This window comes from Culex pipiens, chromosome 2 (assembly GCF_016801865.2).
Source record: "Culex pipiens pallens isolate TS chromosome 2, TS_CPP_V2, whole genome shotgun sequence".
In the NCBI taxonomy this organism is placed as follows: Eukaryota; Metazoa; Arthropoda; class Insecta; order Diptera; family Culicidae; genus Culex; species Culex pipiens.
This window is the reverse complement of record NC_068938.1, coordinates 197,030,403-197,052,476: the sequence shown is the minus strand read 5'-3', so window position 1 is coordinate 197,052,476 and position 22,074 is coordinate 197,030,403. Positions and strand designations below refer to the sequence as shown.

Here is a 22,074-nt window from a genome sequence, read left to right as displayed (position 1 = left end):
TTGCCCCGTGTGTGGGGTAAAGGCATTTTTAACTTTTTTTGTTTTAATTTTAGTTAATTTTTCATTCAATTTTCCATTGGGGGTAGTTTTTAATCTCAAATTAAGGTAAATTTATCGTAAATTGACTTGTGTCTAATGAAAGGCCGTAGTCCAATTTGGACGAAAATCGAGTTTTTTGCTTTTTTTATGGTATCAACAGTCCCATAAAATTTTAACTTGATCAAAAAATATTGATTTCAACTTTGCACTTTTTTGTGCACGATTGAGGTTAAACAAATAAAGCAGATCTTCCCAAAACAAATTCTGTACATAAAATATTACTTCAGTGAAATGTGGCGAATCGAGACTACAGTCTAAGTAAGGACATTAGTTTTCAGAGTACTTAATTGCATAAAATTTAGAAACTTGTTTGTTTATGTATGTTTTTACATAAACATTTAAAAATATGATCTGATGAGTGAAAGTATAGTTGAAATAGCTGTCCCTATTCACCCTATATGTCCAGATTTGCCTCATATGACTGTACATTCGGCTCAAATACAACCCTGCTTTGTTTTGACTCTAAATTAGGCTCATTTCTGAAGTCTGAGCTTTGGATATTTTTAACTGAAATTTAACCAATTTCTTTCATCCGTTAATAACTATACGAAAACTTTTTCATTACACTACTTTTCTCAAGTTGATTTTATGCAAAATCTTCCAATCTTTCGAATGAAAATGGTTGCGCAATGATAAGTGGTTGCGAACACGGTCAAAATTCAAAATTAAGAGTAAGTTTCTCAAAAACGGCTGACATTTTCAATGGTTCGAAGGTTGTTTTAATGGTTTTTTGGTGCGCTGAATCGAATGAGAATATTGCCGTAACGATTTGAGAACATGTGCATCTAGTGGGACGGTTTCAGCGAGAGTTGCTCATATGTGTTTATCTGTACAACTTTTCATCGGTCTGATGGCCGAGTGGGCTAAGGCGCCAGTCCTTACTGGTGGTGCTGGGTTTGAATCCCGTCGGTTGCAACTTTTTTTTTGTATTTGCAAAAAATGTACATGCAGTGTGTAATATTAAGTGTTTATTTTGACGAAGGTGATGTGCATGCTTTTGCATGCGTTTTTACCATCGGATTTTTTGCTGTGCACCTTGCTCCCAAACATGAGCATGATTGGTTGAAACTACGACCTGTGAGTGCCACTTTATCATTGTTCCCTAATTCTCATTGATAACATTGAACATTATATGTAAGCTCGTATTTATGAACTTTTATTTATTGGCCATAGAAATGTGGAGTCAAGATTACATGTCCCGAGCATGGGTAAATAACAAGGGAAATGCGTAGTAATACCTTTCTCTGATATCAATACCAAATTTCGGTATTCCTGGTCCCTTTAAAATTTGTCTTAAGGATTATGCAAGAGCAAAATGTGGTATCATACCAATTTAAGGTATTGTTTTGATATTGCAAAATTGCAGAATTTGTCAACGGTCGAACACCACATTTTGGTATTCTTTTGGTATTACAGTGTTTTATCAAATTCCTCTGAAACTATGGTAAAATTTAGACCAATTTTGACAAAATAATTAATTTTGCGCTAAAATGATGTCTCAAAGCGAATGCTTTCATTCAAAACCGGAAATTTCAATCTTGATTTTAAACATTTTTGATATACCCCCTCAAAAAATGACTTGAAATTGTGGAAAATTTTCTAAGTCAGGATGCCACATTTTGGTATTATTTTGGTATTAAAGTGCTTTATCAAATTCCTCTGAAACTATGGGAAAATTGTGACAAAATAATTAATGATGTCTCAAAACCGGAAATTTCAATCTTGATTTTAAACATTTTTGATATACCCCCTTAAAAAAAAATGACTTGAAATTGTGGAAAATTTTCTGAGTCAGGATGCCACATTTTGGAATTATTTTGGTATTGAAACGTTTTATCAAATTTCTCTGAAACTATGGGAAATTTTTACGAGATAATTAATTTTGCGCTAAAATGACTTGAAACCCAAAAATGTTAAAGCTGATTTTCAATTTATTTTATAAGATTTTTTTTAAAAACGTTGAACAACGAGTTAATTGACTGATTATTGAATTTTGGTGAATTTCAATCCAGTTTCATTTAAATAACACTTGTTATTTTTTAGAAGCTTCAAGAACTTCAAACACAGGCCGTTCATCAATAACAAATGCATTCGATGTGGTGAAGAATATCACTAAGAACAACATGGAATCATCAGGTGAGTAGATTTGGCTGTTGCATATGGATCATTTTCGTTTTTTCACTAACTGCAACTGCTGCACTAAAAATGGTATGAAAATACCAAATTTTGGTATTACTTGTTCAAATACCAGCGACCATAATGTGCTCTTGGTTGCCCAGTAATAGATGGTAAAATATCATGAAATCATACCAAAATCATGTATTTGAAAGACCACAGGAATACCAAAATATGATTTTCCAAGGGCGTGGGAATACCTAAAAATAAAACCCTGGCAATACCAAGTTTTGGTATTCAAGCAATGTTACAAAAATCCAGAAGACCTCAACTTGGTATTGAAATGGTTTTATTTTGAGGTATTATTTTACCCTTGGAATAACATGGTTTGGTATTGTTGTGCCCTTCCACATACAAGACTTTGGTTTGATTTCATGGTATTTTACCATCTATTACCGGGCAACCAAGGGCCCCTACCCCTACTCGGGGTTTATTGAAAATAAAATAAAATAAAAACATTTCGAGAAGAATTTGTCTTTATGCTTCAAATTTTCACCTTTGTTTGCACAATTTAGTAGATCTTCCAAGAAGTCACTAGGAGTGTTAAAATAATCCACAACGTATCCTCCGGACGGGTAACTCCAGCAACATTCCGAGGTACCTTAAATGTTCTTATAATGAACAAACCAGGACGAATCACTCTATTGCTTTCGTACCACGTGGTGTAAGGCGTCGTCTTGTTCCCCAGACTAACGAAGAAGCTGTTGTAGGCAATCGGAACGTCCACCCGGTACGAACAGTTCGGACTGGGAGTTTGGCTCGCGCAAATCGCCAGCGTCGGGTTCTGCTCCAACCCAACTGGACCGAGATTGTCCTGATCTGCCGCTCCGGTGCAGGCCTCCACAAGCAACGGATTCCAGCTGCGAACTCCAAACGCGTCGTGCTTCCCAAAATCAGCCAGAATCGGTTCGAGCAGCTTGCGGACCGTTTCGTCACAGTTGAACTCCATCTGGAGGACATTTAGCACTCGGGTACCCAGGAACGTCACACAGCTCACGTTCACAGCATTAGGTGGTAGAAACTGGAACAGGTTCGCGCTTCCGGAGAATTCCGTTGGCCACGAATTGTAGGAATCGGGAGCTGCGGAACGACACATGATGCCATGAACCGTGGCGGCCAGAAACTCGAACAGGATAATGCACTGAAGCATGAGTTTAGGCTGGCGGTGCTCCATCGTCGACGAACACTCGGAACCGAATGTGCGTTTTTCTGTTTGGCTCGAGGTGTAATGTCTCCTTAGGGTTTGAGTAGGAATTGGGCAATACCCGAGCAGACAGAAATAACTTGGTAATAACATTTTTTGATATTTGAAAATACTAGGCCAATAACATTTTATGTTATTTATAACAAGATTTTTTATTCGCCGTTATCATTTTTTTTTTGTTATTGGATTGTTATTGTAATAACAGACTCATAGCATTTTAAGTTATTCTTCGAACAAATCATTGCTATTATTTTTTGTTTCTTTTTTTTTTTTTCAACAGCTAACCCGATCATCCCAATAACAGTTGGAGGTATTTTTCCATAACAAAAAATAATATTCGAATGTTGTTTTGGCTTTCAATCAATATCAGACCAATAACAAATTTTGTTATGATAACATAAACTGTTATTCAACTCTTATGCTAAAATGGATTTTGTAAGAATATTCCATAACACTTTCTGTTATTTTAACATTATTTGTTATTGAAATGGCATGAATTTAGTTATTACCGTCTGTTCGAGTATACGTGGAGAATCAATCCCATGACAATTTTCTCAATTCATTTGTCTGTTGCTGTTGGAACACACCAATCAAATAGGTATTAAGGGAACGACGTATTTTCCGATTAAATATAAAATGTTCTAGCGATGCTGCAAGAACGGCACACTCTTTCTATTAAGTTGTGTTCACATTCTGATTTTAATGTTTACCGACCACGGGATATTTCCAATTCAAACTAGTTATGACGTAAATAACGAATAAGGCAGTAACTTTAAACTCAAAAATTTTATGCCTCTTGTGATTGTTAACCCAAAAAATGCATTTCAATCAATGTCAGTGCATTTTATTGTATTACAACGTTGAAGTATTCTACGATATTTTTCTCCCATTATGGCGAAGAATTTAGTCACAATAAAGGGCTCTTTATCCAAGATTATAATTCGATAGCACCCCCGGGACTCTTAACTGTTTCATTTATGACGACAGTGGCAATCAGTTTCAATTCATCATGAAATATATTCCCAAATGTTCCCCCTCACGAGTATTTCTGTTGCCAACATGAAGTCCCGAGTAGGAGGGAATCTCAAAATGGAGGTATTTTCAATGCCAACATTTGTTGTTAATATTATGAAAAAAATATTACAGCATCAACTTTGAGGTCTGAAATTGGGATTGGTTCTTGGATTGGTCCATTGCTCAATATTCCCCATACTATCGGTGGCGGCACATACATTTTTTCGAAAAAAAAATACGATTTTCAATTTGATTCCCATACTATTTAAATAATTTAATTGTTGAGTTGCAAAACAAATGATTTGAAACAAGTTAACCAATTCCTGTGAAAAATCAGATAAAAATAAAATTCCCCGGGCAGACGGCAATAACAAAATTCATACCATTTCAATAACAAATTCTGTTAAAATAACAAAAAGTGTTATGGAATCTTCCTGAAAAATCCATTTCTGCATAATGGTTTAATAACGGTTTATGTTATCATAACAAAATTTGTTATTGGTCTGGTATTGGTTGAAAGCCAAAACAACTTTGGAATAACATTTTTTGTTATGGAAGAATAACTCCAACTGTTATTGGGATGATCGGATTAGTTGTTAAAATAACAAAAAATATTAACAAAGATTTGTTCGAAGAATAACTAAAAATTTTATTAGTCTGTTATTACAATAACATTCCAATAACAAAAAAATCATAACGACGAATAACAAATCTTGTTATAAATAACGTAAAATGTTATTGGCCTAGTATTTTCAAATATCAAAAAATGTTATTCCCAAGTTATTTCCGTCTGCTCGGGTCACTTTTTTCGGTATCAATTTTCAGCCAATTCCAATAATATGTTAAAATTTCCCATCAGGAGCACAAATCACGTTATTTTTTATAAATGTATCGTTTAAAATGCGAAAAACTTGAAAATTCCAAATCATAATATTGAGTTGCTATGGGCTTTCATTTGACAACCGTCCCTAGTAACATTTTGGGTTTTAAATAGGCCATTAAAGCCTATTTAGGCCGTATGAGGGTTTCCAAAACCATGATAAAACCTGTAAGTTTAAAAATGTTACTAGGGGTGCTTACCCGGGCAGACGGTAATAACAAAATTCATGCCATTTCAAAAACAAGTACTGTTAAAATAACAGGAATTGTTATGGAATCTTCTTGAAAAATCCATTTTTGCATAAGGGTTTAATAACAATTTATGTTATTATAACAAAAAATTTTATTGGGTTGATATTGGTTGTAATTCAAAACAACTTTGAAATAACATTTCTTGTTATGGAAGAAAACCTCCAACTATTATTGGGATGATCGGATTAGTTGTAAAAATAACAACAAAAAATAACCCGAGCAGATGGAAATAACTTTGGAATAACATTTTTTGATATTTGAAAATACTAGGCCAATAATATTTCATGTTATTTATAACAAAATTTGTTATTTGTCGTTATGGTTTTTTTGTTATTAGTTTGTTATTGTAATAGCAGACAAATAACATTTTTAGTTATTTCTCGAACAAATCTTTGTTATTGTTTTTGGTTATTTTAACAACTAATCCGATGATCCCAATAACGGTGGAGGTATTGTTCCATAACATAAAATGTTATTTCAAAGTTGTTTTGGCTTTCAATCAATATCAGACCAATATGCAAAAATGGATTTTTCAAGAAGATTCCATAACACTTTCTGTTATTTTAACAGGATTTGTTGTTGAAATGACATGAATTTTGTTATTACCGTCTGCCCGGGAAAACAAAGATTTGAGAATAACTGAAAATGTTATTAGCCTGTTATTACAATAACAATCAAAGAACAAAAAAAAATCATAGCGACGAATAACAAATCTTGTTATAAATAACATAATTGGTCTAGCATTTTCAAGTATCAAAAATGTTACTCACATGATATTTCCATTTGCTCGGGAATGTCGACTGCTGTCAGTTTGCTTTAGTCGGAACAGAGTTACCATCCCCCTAGTTCTAACCAACACTAATCAAAAATATAAAAATATTACGCTGAAACATGGTTGTTCCAATTCCCAATAAAAAATCAATAAAAAAATGATATTTGGCCCTTGCACATTAGCCTGTCCCATTTTGAGGTCATGTCAAGGAATTTTGGGTGCTCACTTCTTAAAAAATGATAGATTATGATGTTAGGAACAATGTTTTCTTAGACAAGAAAAAATAATAAATACTTTTTCGATTTACTGGAAAAAGTCTTTAACAAATGTTCTACAATAGCTTGGAATCAATACAAAAACTATTTCAATCAGGTGTGTATTTTTTTCAAACTATAGGTTTTTGTAAATATATAAAGATGCACTATCGATATTGGACAAAAAAAAGTCTCTGGTCTCGCCCAGGTGGATTTGTGTCAAAAAATCGCATTTTTTCGAAACTTTTTTTTCAGAAATGCTTATTCAATTTAGGGTTGCCTATTTTTTACAGTAAAACCAATATCCCAATATAAAAAGTTCTGTGAGTAAAATATCAATCAAAGTGGAACGAAACCCGAGAAATGTATGTCCGAATCAGGGGTTTTAAAAAACACCCAAAAAGCCAAAACTGAAAATTTGGTTTATTGAAACTTTAAAAAAAAAACTCCAGATTTATTCTTGTTGTTCGTGTTTTAAACAAATCAAACATATTCAAAAACCCAGTTAAAACTAAATCTTCAAAATGTTAAGCAATTTGCAACTTTCTACAAAATTGTTTCTTCCCGAGCAGACGGAAATAACTTGCGAATAACATTTTTTGATATTTGAAAATACTAGGCCAATAACATTTTACGTTATGTATAACAGGATTTGTTATTCGTCGTTATGATTTTTTTGTTATTGGATTGTTATTGTAATAACAGACTAATAACATTTTTAGTAATTCTTCGAACAAATCTTTGTTATTATTTTTTGTTATTTTAACAACTAATCCGATCATCCTAATAACAATTGGAGGTATTCTTCCATAACAAAAAATGTTATTCCAAAGTTGTTTTGGCTTTTAACCAATATCAGACCAATAACAAATTTTGTTATGATAACAAAAACAGTTATTAAACCTTTATGCAAAATTGAATTTTTCAAGAAGATTCCATAACATTATTTGTTATTTTAACAGTATTTGTTATTGAAATGGCATGAATTTTGTTATTACCGTCTGCCCGGGTTGTCTTATTTTTCACATCATTTGATAATTTTGACTGTTTTTTAAGCTTCCAATGAATCATTTGGGAACAAATAAATATTTCCGAAATTTTTCGATGGCACTTTGCTCTTTGTGGCCTTGGAATGCTAAGCAAAATTGTATGTACAACATTTTTGCAAAATGTCCATTTTATTTTTTGAAACAACTCTGGAGTTTTTTTTTTCAAGTTCAATAAACCAAATTTCCAGTTTTTGCTTTTTGGGTGTTTTTGAAACCGCCTTGAGTCAGGGGTATTGAAAATCACCCAAAATGCAAAAAGTGAAATTTTGGTTTATTGGACCTTTTTAAAAAAAACTCCAGAAATGCACAAAGGGTCGATTATTTTGATGTTCTCAAAAATTTCTGATAAAAATGTTATTTTGGTCCGAATGACTCATAAACGACAAAATAAATAAGATTACTTTAAAAATTACAAATTATTTTGAACATTCAACATGACTTCCGTTATATGACATTTCATTTTAAGGTTAACAATTGTGTAGCTATTTTTAAAACATTTAAAACTTTATTAGCAGGTACCATGCAAAATAAAAAAACACTTCTGTAAAAAAAAAATTCATTGAGATGACCCGTGGGAGATTTATGCGTAGCGTTTTTAATCTAAATTTAGATTTTCATTTAGTATCAATAGTCTCCATTAGTATGAAAAAAGTGACATTTTATTTGAAAAAATAAAAAAAAAAACGCATTTTGCTTTTGGTTCCCCAATAGCAAATCCTGTGCGTCAACATAACAGGAACTTGTTCAGTTATCCCCACCTGCTCGGGTATCGCATCGCAAGTTTCGCCCCAAACACTTTAGGTTAAAAAGATGCCAAAAAGTTGGCGCTTCTCGTCGCACTCCTGGTGTGGTGAAAAGTTGATAACCGAACTCCGTGCCATGGCTGTGCTGTCTCGTCCAATATGTTTGAAATTGTTCTGCGGGTTTGCTGTTGACGACGGTGGTGGCCCAGATCAGAAATAGAATAACTTCGGAATAACGCACGCACGGGCCATGGCGAAACATTCCGCCGGGGCCAATCGTAAACAAACATACGGGTTGAGACAGGAGTGGGGTGGCCCTAAATGACGTAAAATTTGATTTTAATAATTCTCAATTTCTTAAAGTATGATTTATTTTACGCGAATAGAAGCTTTCCAATTGGAACTCGTAATTTAACGACGACCCATCAATGATGTTTATGTTTCTCCCATCCTTTCGATATCATCGGAAGAATCTGCCGTCACCATCACACGCCGGTTTCATGGCCTGCTCAGTCCTTGCGTTGAACGTTATTTATATCGTCGATTCAATTCGACCTAATCGAGAACCATTTGGTCCGTTCACATTGCTCCCAGATGACCGTTTTATACAATCGGGCAATAACACCTTGCAATATTGAGAAAAAGAAAAGTTAAGTTTAATGTTTGATTTTTTTACTTTTTTTTTGATCACCACAGTCGACCCCAGTGTGGCGCCACGTGCAAGCGAAAAGGAGTCTCTTTGGTTTCTTATCGCCAAATGGGTGTTGTAAGCTGATAAAGCTGATGGTGGACACAACAGTGTAAACGTGACCCCGCTCCCTTTGACCCTCCGGCACTGGGGAGATGTTAGTTACTCTTTTATTTCTGGCACAGCCAGTCGATGGTTGTTTGTTTTGGAAATGGGGTTTTTGGGATTTTTTAATCTTGTTCAAGATAAATGCGTGATACATTTTAGAATGGATGGTAGAGTTTTCATTGTGATCGAGATTGTGATACAATTGCACTGGTTTGTTTGCAAATATTTTCTGTTGAAGTTAGACTATAATCACATTTAATTTGAAAAATATTTTTGATTTGATATCCTCCCCGGGCAGACGATAAAAACATAATTCATGCAATTTCAATAACAAATACTGTTAAAATAACAGAACGTGTTATGGAATCTTCTTGAAAAATCCATTTTTGCATAAGGGTTTAATAACATTTTATGTTATCAAAACAAAACTTGTTATTGGTCTGTTATTGGTTGAAAGCCAAATCAACTTTGCAATAACATTTTTTTGTTATGGAAGAATACCTCCAACTGTTATTGGGATGATCGGATTACTTGTTAAAATAGCAAAAAAGAATAACAAAGATTTGTTCGAAGAATAACTAAAAATGTTATTAGTCTGTTATTACAATAACAATCCAGTAACAAAAAAAAAACATTGCAACGAATGACAAATCTTGTTATAAATAACAAAAAATGTTATACCCAAGTTATTTCCGTTTGCTCGGGTCATGAAAAAATATAACGAGATGTTAAAAGTGCAACATGAAGTTGTTCTTTCTATTCTTTAGTTTACCATGCCAGCTTCGATGTTCCAGGGACCGAGGTTTTTAATAATGTATATTTTTTTTATTTGGATGAAACATTGTCCATGTACTTCCTTATGTCAAAAGAAGCCATTTTGCATCATCAGTCTATATTAGATAGAGTTAGTTTCTATATTAGATTTTCTGATCGATTTGGTGTCTTCGGCAAAGTTGTATATTACTAAAAGTTGAATTCCCAAAATAAGTTTTTAATTTAATTTTCGAGATATTTTTGAAAGGCATCTTTCGCCGTTAGGATAATTCAATTACTAGTGTCGGAGATTAAAAAAACATTTGAAAAAAAAAAACAGTTTATTCTGATACTATAGTTTACTTACTTCTTCTGTCCTTCTCGAACGACGAAACGGCCCACTTTTCTCTACCAAAAATAACAGAAACTTTTCAAAACAAGGGCTGAATAGTTCGCCTTTTCAGTACTGAAATGAATGCTAAAAAGTTGAACTTTTCAGCACTTCTATTGAAAATCAGTTCTTTCCAACATTGTTTTGATTTGACCGGTGAATTGACTAAACCAGGGGTGACCAAAGTATGGCCCGCGGGCCAAACGTGGCCCGCGAGGTGATTTTTTGTGGCCCGCGGACCCATTTTGAATGATCATGTGAAATGGCCCGTTGACCACTTGTGAAGTGATTTTATACATTTTCGAAATTCAGGTTTATTTCAAACTTTTTTATGCTCGTCTTTTTGTATTAATAAAAACTTATGATTTATTAATATTTTGATCCCCATTTTACTACACAAATATTTTGATAAAAAAATCTTAATAATTAAAACAATTTAATCCGTTTCTATGTTAGTGAAACTAGTAAATATCGTCAAAACTTTCATCAAACAATTTTAGAAAAATTTATACAACGTTCAAATTTAACTTACACCCAAACGGCGGTCGCATGATTGTGATGCATGGCGGCATGAAAGTATATCAGAATCTGCATGAAAACTGTCCTCATGCATTTTTTGCGATATAGGGGTATGACATTTTTGCCCGTTATCGACAATTACCGACATTACCGACGGCTTTTTGGTTGTGTTTCACAAAAAAAACCATAACAGAACGAGGATTGAACCACCAACTTCTTGGTTATGGGTCCGACACGCTACCACCGCGCCATGGACGCTTGATGAAATGTGAGTGAAAGAGCACCAACATATTTTTCTGTTTGGTTTGTTGCTCTTGGACGGGCCAGCTTTATATGTGTTGGTGAGAACTGCAGATCGCTGAAATGTTTACACGCGGGCAAAAATGATCTACGGGCTTGCTGCAAAAAATGTTATAAAATGTGACATTTTCTGCAGCAAATCCACTGTTGCAGATTTTGAGATATATATTTCCTTTGGGTGTAACGAATCTGATTTACTACCTTCTGATGAAGGCAGACAAAATGTTGAAATCGGAGGAATAAGGCTTGGCTCGAGTAATTGGGGGCAAACATTAGTTTATTAAAAAAAAGAAAACTACAAAATATCAATGAAATTTCAAGTACAATCGCTGAATTTTATTAAAAATGCATTCCTCTGCGTTTAGAATCATTTTGAGCATTATTTGGAATTTTAGTGAATTTCCGATGAACTGTTAGGCTGTGAGAGTTTTTTTTCTAAAATGTTGTTTTGGGCAAATCTTACTTCTTTTGAAAAAAAAAAACTATAACAGCTTGAATAATTTTCTAACATTTTTTCCCTTGAACAGTTGAAATTCTGGCTCTCAACGATTATTTACGGCGAGGGCTGAAAAAAATTGTAAATTTGGCCCGCAGCCTCATCTGAGCTTCAAATTTGGCCCGGATTCAAAAAACATTGAGCACCCCTGGACTAAACACATTGAAATTTGACTTAAATTTCCATTCAAAGGAGGTTGCTCCGTCGCAACAGAATTGCAAAAAAAATGTTATATGCAACTCGTTGCAAGACCCGATTTTTTGAAAAAAAAAACAAAAAAAACATTTTTGCAACTTGTTGCATAAATTACCATTTTAGAAGCAAAATCAGTATCAGTATTTTTTTATAATTAGGTGCTGTGTTTTCTAGTTATAGACATCTTCAGGTGATTTTTTTCTAACATTACCAGTTTTTTTCAATTTAAACATACTTGATAAAGAAAAAGCTCTCCTGCAAAAAAATATTTACAAAGAGCTACAATTTTATTTTTGCAATTCCGTCGTGAAACTACTTACTTTTCCTGTCATTCTTGAACGACGAAATAGCCTACTTTTCTGTACCAAAAATAACAGAATCGAATAGCAACACTTTTAAAAATAAATGCTGAAAAGTTCTACTTTTCAGCACTCAAATGGGTGCTGAAAAGTTGAACTTTTCAGTTTTTTTATTTAAACGATTTATTGACAAAATACATGAAAAATTGACATAAAATTTCACTCAGTGTGTATTTTTTGGAATTGCAAAAAATGTTGTATGGAACTCGTTGCAAAACATGATTTTTTCAGCACTCTTCGTATTTATCCAACTCGGTGAACCTCGTTGGATAAATGTACGACTCGTGCGGAAAAAATCCTCTTTTTGCAACTTGTTGCATAAACTACTATTTTCTGACATTGTTGGTCGGACTGCTTCTTGCTGAGTTATAAAATTTTCAGCTTAAATTTCATGAAAAATTTATCATTGAATTTTTATCAGTGTCACCTAATTAGCCCTAATTTTTCAACTCGCGATAGCTTTGAAAGTAATGGTTCGATTTTTCATGTCCAAATATTTAACTTTTGTGAAATTTTCTACTCGTCTTCAACTTTTTTTTCTAATTCGTGATTAACTTTTCCAAAGCAAAGGGCTGACATCACTTTTTTGAACATTTTCAAATGTCGGGCTCCTCAGCTCTTAAAAAATATTGTTTAAGAATTTTTAAATAAAAACAAAAATGCGCACTTTTCGAAAAACGGGGCACTTTATCAAACAATGGGTTAAGTCATTTTTGAAAGCAAATTACTTTAGGTTTTTGCATCATCCTTAACTATAGCAAAAGACATAAAAAATTCTCTATATTAAAAATAAAATAAAAATATGTATCCGAATTGTAATAACAAGCTACGGATTCAACATTATAAGAAAAAAGTCTTTTTTTCGGAAAAAAAAACCCTTTTTGCACCTTTTTCATGGAAATCCCTTCTCAAGATACAGATTTTCAAATATCCATATCCACATACCAATTTCGTATGACCAGGCCGCAAAACTGTATGGAGCCTTGAATAGAAATCCAATAATGCAAAATTGCTATCAAATTTGCTCAGCTCAGAAAAAAAATCAGCCCAATGCCTTTTTGATTAGGTGCTTATTGATTTAATGTTGTTAAAATTAAGTTTTTTTTAATGTAAACATGAACAAAAAAAAATATAATTTTGATATGTTTTATTAAATTATTTCTGTACAAAGACAATTAACATTAGAAACTGAAATGTTGTTAAAATACATGAAAGTTTTAATTTTCATCTATGAACAAACGGTTTTTTTAAATACTAATTCCATGCGAAATCATAGACCAACAAATACAAATTTTGCTTTGGAAAATAGCTACCTATTTTTACTTAAAACAGAGAAAATCGATTCATTCTTTTTTCATTAAATATTTCAACAAGTTCTCCAATGTAATGAGGTTTATGTTTGGTTCAATGATCCTACTATTGAGGACTGTCTGTCTGTGGGCACAGGTACGGTTCTACTACACTCAATCGATACCACCCAGCAGACAGATTATCCAGCGATTCTTGTTACATCATCATCCATCGAGACCTCTACTTTTTTTCCACCAACTTGTAACTAATTTTTCTCATCTCTCCATCTCACACCCTAACACAGATCCTGAACATGGAGGACGACATGAATTGGTACCGGGCAGAGCTGGACGGGAAGGAAGGTCTCATACCGAGCAACTACATAGAGATGAAAAATCACGAGTAAGTAAATCCCCGACGATGGTGAATGTTTGGATTCGCTGTAATTAAAAACTCTCTCTCCTAGCTGGTACTACGGCCGGATCACGCGGGCCGACGCCGAGAAGCTGCTGTCGAACAAACACGAGGGCGCCTTCCTGATACGGATCAGCGAGTCCAGCCCCGGCGACTTCAGCCTGTCGGTCAAGTGCTCGGACGGGGTGCAGCACTTTAAGGTGTTGCGCGACGCGCAGGGCAAGTTCTTCCTCTGGGTCGTCAAGTTTAGCTCGCTGAACGAACTCGTCGACTACCATCGGACGGCCAGCGTGTCCCGCTCGCAGGAGGTCAAACTGCGCGACATGGTGCCGGAAGAGGTGAGCAATCGAGAGAGAGAGAGAGATTTTTTCCAGACTTTTCAAGAAAGCTCATATAATAGGCATTTCTAATCTGAATTTCAAACAAAAAACTCTCAATAAGAAAAGTTAATATCAACCTCCGAAAAAAAATCTGAATTAATTTAAAAAATCCAACTATTGGCATTTTTTGTAAACTCAGAAACTGAACAACTAATTATATTAAATACTTTAAAAATGGAAATTCATTATTATAATTCAGAGTAGAAACACAAACAACTTGTCTTTGAAAAATAATCGAAAGATTAACAATACTTATAACTTCCATGTTACAGTCGACTCTCTGGCTGTCGATCTTCTCGATATCAATAATGCTCCAGCTCCATGTACCGATGAATTCTTCAGTCCCTTCAAACTGCATACTTCGATTGTCTTTATTCCTCGATATTTTCTCTTGCTTGAAGGATCTCTTCCTCGACGGTCCCTTGGATTCTATTTGCTTTAAATATCTATTCCGGTTGTCAATAATTTTACTTTCTCATGGCTTGCATAGACATTTTTCATTGAGAAACGAAGCTTCGAAGGGTGTTTGACATTAGTTTGTTTTTGTTTGCTGGACGTTGCCATGATTCTCTTCTATAGCTGGTCAGCAAGAAAAAACAAATTTCAATCGAGTCTTCATTTTCCATCGTTCTGTAAACTGATGCTTCTCTTCCTCGACGGTCCCTTGGTTATTGACAACCAGAGAGTCGACTGTATTTTCTAAATTCAACTGGAAATGGCGTAATATTGAATGTTTGGCCCTTTTGAAATATTAGGCTTGATTTAGAAAAATGAAAATATTGTTTTCGAAAAGATCGAAAAATTTCACGAATGTTTCATATTTTAACATTGTAAATCGGACCATTAGTTGCTGAGATATCGACGTTAGAAAATTGTGGGTTGTTTGGGTGAGACTTAGGAAATATTAATTTTCTTGTTTTTAAACCTTTGCGTGGCAATACCTCAGCAACTAAGGTTCGTATCAACAAAGTTAAAAAAAAGCATGATATATTTTCTCAGCCTTTGAAAAATATTTTTTTCAAAGGTGGGCAAACATGGGCAATTATTTTAAAAAATGAATAACTGAGATTATTTTTTCAAAGGTAACCTAAAAATTGCTATAACTTGAAAACGGTGCACTTTATCAAAATTTCACTAAAGTAGGGGAGAGTGGGGAGACTTGATCCCCTTTTTTTGTATCGCACATAACTCTGTCAATTTCTCACAAAACTACAACTTTTTGCATGAATTGAAAGCTTAAACATTCATCTATGTTTGGTTAATAAGGGTATTTCATCAGATGAACTCTTCGAATCATGGCAAGCGTTTTAAAAAAATATTTTAAACCGGCATTTTAAAAATGTTTGGGGTAACTTGATCCCCCTTTCAACATTTTGAAGAAATCCTAAGCAAAATGTTTCTTTTTCATCCAAACTATTAATTTTCTATAAGTTACAGCAATTTTACATAAAACCTGTACGTTTGTGTTCAAAATATAACAAGTTTAGTATGTAAAATATTTGAAAACTTAAAATATTATTTTTTAGAACAAAATTAAGCATGTTTACAAAAGCTAGAAATTTTTGTTTACAAAACTTTTGAAAAAAAATTCAAACTGCGATAAGTTATGTACAACTATACTAAAGGAAACTATGTATGAACACCCAGCCCAATTAATTAATCTTGAGGCTGATTCCAGCGATTGTAAAAATGCAGGGATCAAGTCTCCCTAAACGCACTTTTTTCAACAATTGATTGTAAAAATAGTATGACGATAAATTTAACATCAAATGCGTAAGGGTTTTGGAGTTGATAAGTTTATCAAGCAATTCATGTTTAAAAAATATTTTTTTGAATAATTTTTGAGTGTTTTCTATACATATCAAAACAAATAAAAAAAGATCTCTTGGAAGTTTTTTGCAGCTCGTTTTAGAAAAATGTGTGTAACTCAATCTAAACATTTTTTTATTTTTTTTTCTTTGTTTTCTACAATGAGTTTTAGTTAATTTCGCACAACTTTCTAGAACAAAGCTAATTGTTTTACCCACATGCTGACGAGATACAGGCTAGGGATCAAGTGTCCCCGGGGATCAAGTCTCCCCACTCTCCCCTACTGTTTGATTGCAAATTTGATTTTACATCGAAAAATGATGTTAAAAATTTTGGTTACCAATATCTGTTTTTTTTTTTTAATATTGATTCAATGATTCATAACTCGTTAAAGTTTTGTTTTTGCACAACCTGGAAATTTCTGAAAAGTTGGCATTTTATGTCCCCTGAATCATATCAACAAATAAAAAAAATAAAAATAGTTTTTTTTTGCAAATCAAGTTTTAGTGACAAAAAAAAACTAAAAATCATCAATTTTTTTACCGTGTATCATTTTTTCAGTGTAGTCCTTATCCATACCTACAACTTTGCCGAAGACACCAAATCGATCAATAAATTCCTTCAAAAGATGCAGCTTTTTGAATTTTCATAAATCATTTTTGCATGGACAGCTGCCAAATTTGTATGGAAAATTATATGGACAAACTTAGGGCGTCCAATTTTCCCGGGTTTTGAATTTCCCGGGAAACGGGAAAAATATTTTTGGAATCCCGGGAATTCCCGGGATCCCGGGAAATTTTTGAATCAGTAATAAAATCTATGTTTCATTACATTTGTTATGTTTTGAAGCTTAAAATCATATAATTAGCTTGATAATATCAACTGGTGATAATCCTCACATCAATCTAAACAAAGACGACAGTTTTAAAATAACCTAAAAGAAATTATTTTTTTTTTGTGTTTGCTGTGTTTAGGATTTTAAATCCACTAATATTTTTAATTCCAGTATGATTTTTTTTATTTGCGAATCAAATTACATAATTCTTGAGTTTTTTTTTTTGAAAAGGTCCAATAAGCTTTTGTCTTCCATATGTTTATAGGACCGATTAAAAAAAAACTCTGGAATTCTTTTATATTTTTATTTCTTCTATATATATTTTTATATGACATGACCAAAACAGCTTAAAAAAATTATTTTATATGTCTAAAAAACAAAAAACGAAAATAAATAAAATGATATAAGTCAATGTAAAATTTCAGATAAGTTTTGAATTCATTGTTTTATATAAAACATATTTTACAAATTATCTTCAAGTTACTACCGCCAACCGAGGGAAAATCAGAATTACAGTCTAAATATGAAATTTTAGAGCAATACATTAGGAAGTACAAATTGTTTTGTTCTGTTCCTGTTTTAACCGAAGTCATCTAAAACGTCATGCAATTATTTTTTGCTTTAATAGCTGTCTTTATTCGTTACATTTGTACTTATTTGCCCTAGATGCCGGTGTTTGATTATAAATAATTTGATATGAGATTGTTTTTCTTTCAAATTTAAAATCGAAAATATAGGTACGTAAATATATCCAGTCTTTAAAAAAAATAAAATAAAAGAGAATTTTTTTTAAAGCACTAGGCATTTTGCGGACCTGTTAATTAAAATTATAATATTTTTTCCTAAAAAGCCAATTTAATGCTGAGATTTGCTGAATACAAATTTTAATTAATTTTATTGATTACTGAGTATTCAACTGTTCTACTATTTTCACAACCAAATCTGAATTTCCAGACCAAAATATGATTTTTTTTTTCAATTTCGGGAATTCCCGGGACAAATTATAGAAAATCCCGGGATTCGGGAATTCCCGGTTTTGGAAAAATCCCGGGATTTTTGTCCCGGGAATTCCCGGGATGGACGCACAAAACAAACTAAAGATGCAAAATGGCTTCTTTGGGCATACCGAAAGCACCATAAAAGTTTCAGCATGATTAAAAATTACACATATTAAATTTATAAAAAAAGATCGATTTCGTAGAGAACTGCTGAATATTTGCTTCATGTTTTCAAAACATATTTTTGTTATTTTGGATTTTATTCGATTTTTAAGTTTTCCGAAAACTGAAAATCAAGCTTTATCTTTAGTAGGTAATTTACCCATAAAAAAGTTCAAGGGCAACATTTTGAAAAAAAAGATTTGAGATTATTAAATGAATTAAGTTTAACAATTAAAAATATTTACCCAAAAAAAAAACCATTGCCAAACTCAAGCTGGAATCAGTTTTCAAATATTCAATCTATGTGACAAAATAAAATAGAACCATAACTCTAAGCTGGCCATTAGGCTCTATTTTTATATTAGTTTTTCATTTACTTTACCTCTTGCTTGGAATTAATTAAGGTATTTTTGCTATTGAAAATTGAGAAAAAGAAATTACGCCATTTTGATGAGCGTGCCTACATTTTCGCCCCACCGTATTCGCCACCCACCCAACCAAAACAACGGTATCGCCCGTCAGGGTACGCCACAAAGCAGAAGTAAACAATAGATTAGCCCTTTTGTGTTGGTCAGAGACATCAGAAACATACATTTTGATCCATTTTGAGGATTGTCAGGTTAAAATTCACTACATCATAACGAAAATTTAGTGTTTCTAAATATACGTCGGAACTTCCAGAAAACACTACGTTCGCCCCTCGTGATTGGGTGAAAACACAAGGGCGGATACTCCATTTGGTTTGTTTTGATTGATGTTGTTGATTAGCCCTTTTGTGTTTTGCCTGTAAAACTACGTAGTTTCGGAATTTTGAGATGTTGGAGAGTGTTTTAGAAACAGTTTTGTTCGCTTTACATGATTCTAACGAAAACTCAGTTTGTTTACATCTGAGGGTTTCGCCCTTTTGAAGAATTGTTACTGATTTAAAGTGAGTTGCGAAAGCAGAATTGAGTGAATTTAATTTGAAAACTGTACAAAATATTACAAAATTATTCAAGAGTTTAAAACTAATTTTCAAACAAGTGTGCTTGGAATTTCCGACTCAAAATCATAAATTCCCAACTTTTTCCCGATTTCCCAAATTAAGTGGGCACCCTGCATCTATATACGCCACATATATGCCAATCATTTGAAAATTTGTTTGAAAATTTGAAAATCAATCTTACCTCTAAGCGGGGGTGACATTGGGTCAAACGAAACTAAAATGATGCTCAAATACAAAGAAAGGGTCAAAACAAGTGTTCAAAGGAATCGTATTGACATGCTACAATGCACAGTGGTCTGAAACCGAAATATAGCGTGACAAAATTGGTAGCGGCCACACGTTAGGATTTAGAGTTTTGGTGTCTTCGGGACAAATGATCCGGGTCAATAGGGTATAGCATCTTTTGGTATGGTGGCATTAGGGTGGTCCAAATTTTAGGGTGGCTCAGAATTTTTATTTTAGCGGTATGACGAGATAGCGCTTCGGTGTCTTCAGAAAAATGAATTCAGAACCATCATTGACAGTAATTTCCCCAAAAGTGAAAGACACCATCCAACACTTAACAACTCAAGCTTATGATTTAGTGAGTTGGTGTCTTCTAGACATTTGTAGAGCTTATCAAAACAAACATTTATATTCCAAGAAAACGAGCATGAGCATTTTTAAATCGTTTTTTGGTCATAACTTTTGATAGAATTGACCAAAATTCGTTTTTCAAGAATAAGAATGTTCATTTTGATAAGCTCTTCAATTGTCTAGAAGGGCCCAAAAATGTACAAAATGATCTAGTGGTTGTAAAAGAAAAAACAAGTTTAGGCTGAAATATTTCAGGAATCAACCAAAGAAATAAAATGTATTCATGAAATATTTCAGCCAACTCTTTTATTTTAATGGTCTATATTTTTCAAATGGATATTCATTTATTTCATACACAACTGTTCGTGTCTAGTCATATTTTGGAGTGTTGGACATTATGCATTCTGGGATTTTTTCAAGCTTAATTAATTCGCGCAAAGGTTTAATGTAAACTATTTTTTTAAGGAAGGACACATTTTTTAGAAAACCTTACATTTTTGTTTCTTGCGTAATTTAGTAACCTGTACCAAAATTGTCTAGTTAACATTCTTGCGAAAAAATATTTCAATCATCATTATAATTTTTTTATGAACCATTTTTTTTAATGTTTCTTCAGCTCATTTAAATCGCAGGAAAATGTTATAAAATTAAGTAATTTGTCACAATTCAACTAACTCTTATAAATTTATTTTAGATGTTGGTGCAAGCGCTGTACGACTTTGTGGCCCAGGAGTCCGGCGAGCTGGACTTCCGGCGAGGGGACGTCATCACGGTGACGGACCGCTCGGACGAGCACTGGTGGAACGGCGAAATCGGCAACCGGAAAGGACTCTTCCCAGCAATATACGTAGCGCCCTACCATTCATAAGATATAAGTATTTTATTAATTTTTTTTTGCTATATAAATATTATATATTTTTAATGTTTAACTGAGGAAACAGAGAAAAAAAACAAAAGAAAAAGCGGTGAAAATCCGGTTTAAAAAATAATCAAGAGGCAGCGGTCCCAAAAAAAAGTGGGGCGGGGGATGGAAAAACGGTCCGACGTCGTGTCGTGGCCGGCCCCCGTCCCGGGGGCCAACAATCCTGCCGGAAGCCAATAAGAAATCGAGGAACCGAACGGGGAACGAATACTGATTAATAACTGTACATTGACGATTAGGATGGAAAGTGAAAAGGGCGTAATAAAAGAGTGACGGAGGTTAAGAAATTGTCCGCGAATCATATATATATTATACACACGGAATCAAAAGAAATCAAATTCAGGTGTTTTTATATCTAGGTTTGCCAATCAATATGTGTTGAGGTTTTTCTAGAGAACAAACAAAAAATGGAGACAAAACAAAAACGCGATACACTCACCAGAGACACCAGAAAGCTTACCCTCTGTAGTTTACAGTTAAAAGATAAAATTGTGAAATATTTCAAAAAGGTGTATTTTTTTGTTTATAGTTCTTTTATCTCATAGAGAAAGTTACTTTCTTCTTAAAAAAAAAGTGCTTCTGTAATCAACTTCCCGTTTTTTGCTGTAGATGACGAATTAGTTGACAATCTATTTTTCTTTCTCTAATCTTTCATTTAAACACCCACTAAGTAGGAGCAAGATTTGACTAATTTTTAGTTTGACAGTTTAGAGCGCAATTTTTGTCATTATGTGTACTAGCTTGTAAGTGTAAACAGTCACACAAAAGAAGAACAAAAAAAAAACGACGGTTCGAAAATAAATGGAGGAAAAATCACACACATGCAGACACAACAAACACTTACACCGTATAAAGTAGACTTTAAATTGAAGGGAATAAACGTGGTAAAACCAGTCTTGAAAGTTTTGTTAAGTCACCATTTTAAATTCCCGCAAAATCATAACTATGGTATAGAAACAATAATTTAAAGCCACAAAAGGATAAACAAACAACCCCAACAACTTTTAGCCTTTTAAGTGAACCAGAGAAGATTATGAAATATCCTCAAAACGTAAAGGGCGAGCGCAGCCCTTCGAGTGACCTCACAAGCAGGTGCTGATCATCTTTTCATCACCCATTACAAATTTTCCTAAAGTGGCGCGAGATTTGAAAACAAAACTAGAAAGTGCCAACTTTCACCCAAACACCGAATAAAGGTAGCACTCAATGTTGGTGTCACAAAGGCGCGAAGCAAGAAGGGGAAAGAGAGTAAAATAGTAGATTGGGAGGAGGCACCCAGAAAAACCCAGAAATCCAATACAATTACGAAGAAAAAAACGACTATTAACTATACCCAATACTAGAAGTAGCGAGAGGAATCAACAGCAAAACAAAACAACACACAATTTCAGAAGAAAAAAAAAACATACATTTAAAGAACACACACACACACACACATTATACAAAAACAACA

General features: G+C 33.4%; 1 protein-coding gene across 2 annotated transcripts in view; it reads left to right on the top strand.

The window, feature by feature from the left end:
- Positions 1-22,074, top strand: part of LOC120430841 (growth factor receptor-bound protein 2) — a 146,899-nt gene extending 124,825 nt beyond the window's left edge. For both annotated transcript variants that reach the window (XM_052707465.1, XM_052707466.1), the window contains 3 exons: positions 13,845-13,942; positions 14,007-14,292; positions 20,394-22,074. In XM_052707465.1, coding sequence (XP_052563425.1) covers positions 13,845-13,942; positions 14,007-14,292; positions 20,394-20,567 — 558 coding nt within the window. In that variant the 3' untranslated portion in view covers positions 20,568-22,074. The remainder of the gene's footprint in view (positions 1-13,844; positions 13,943-14,006; positions 14,293-20,393) is intronic.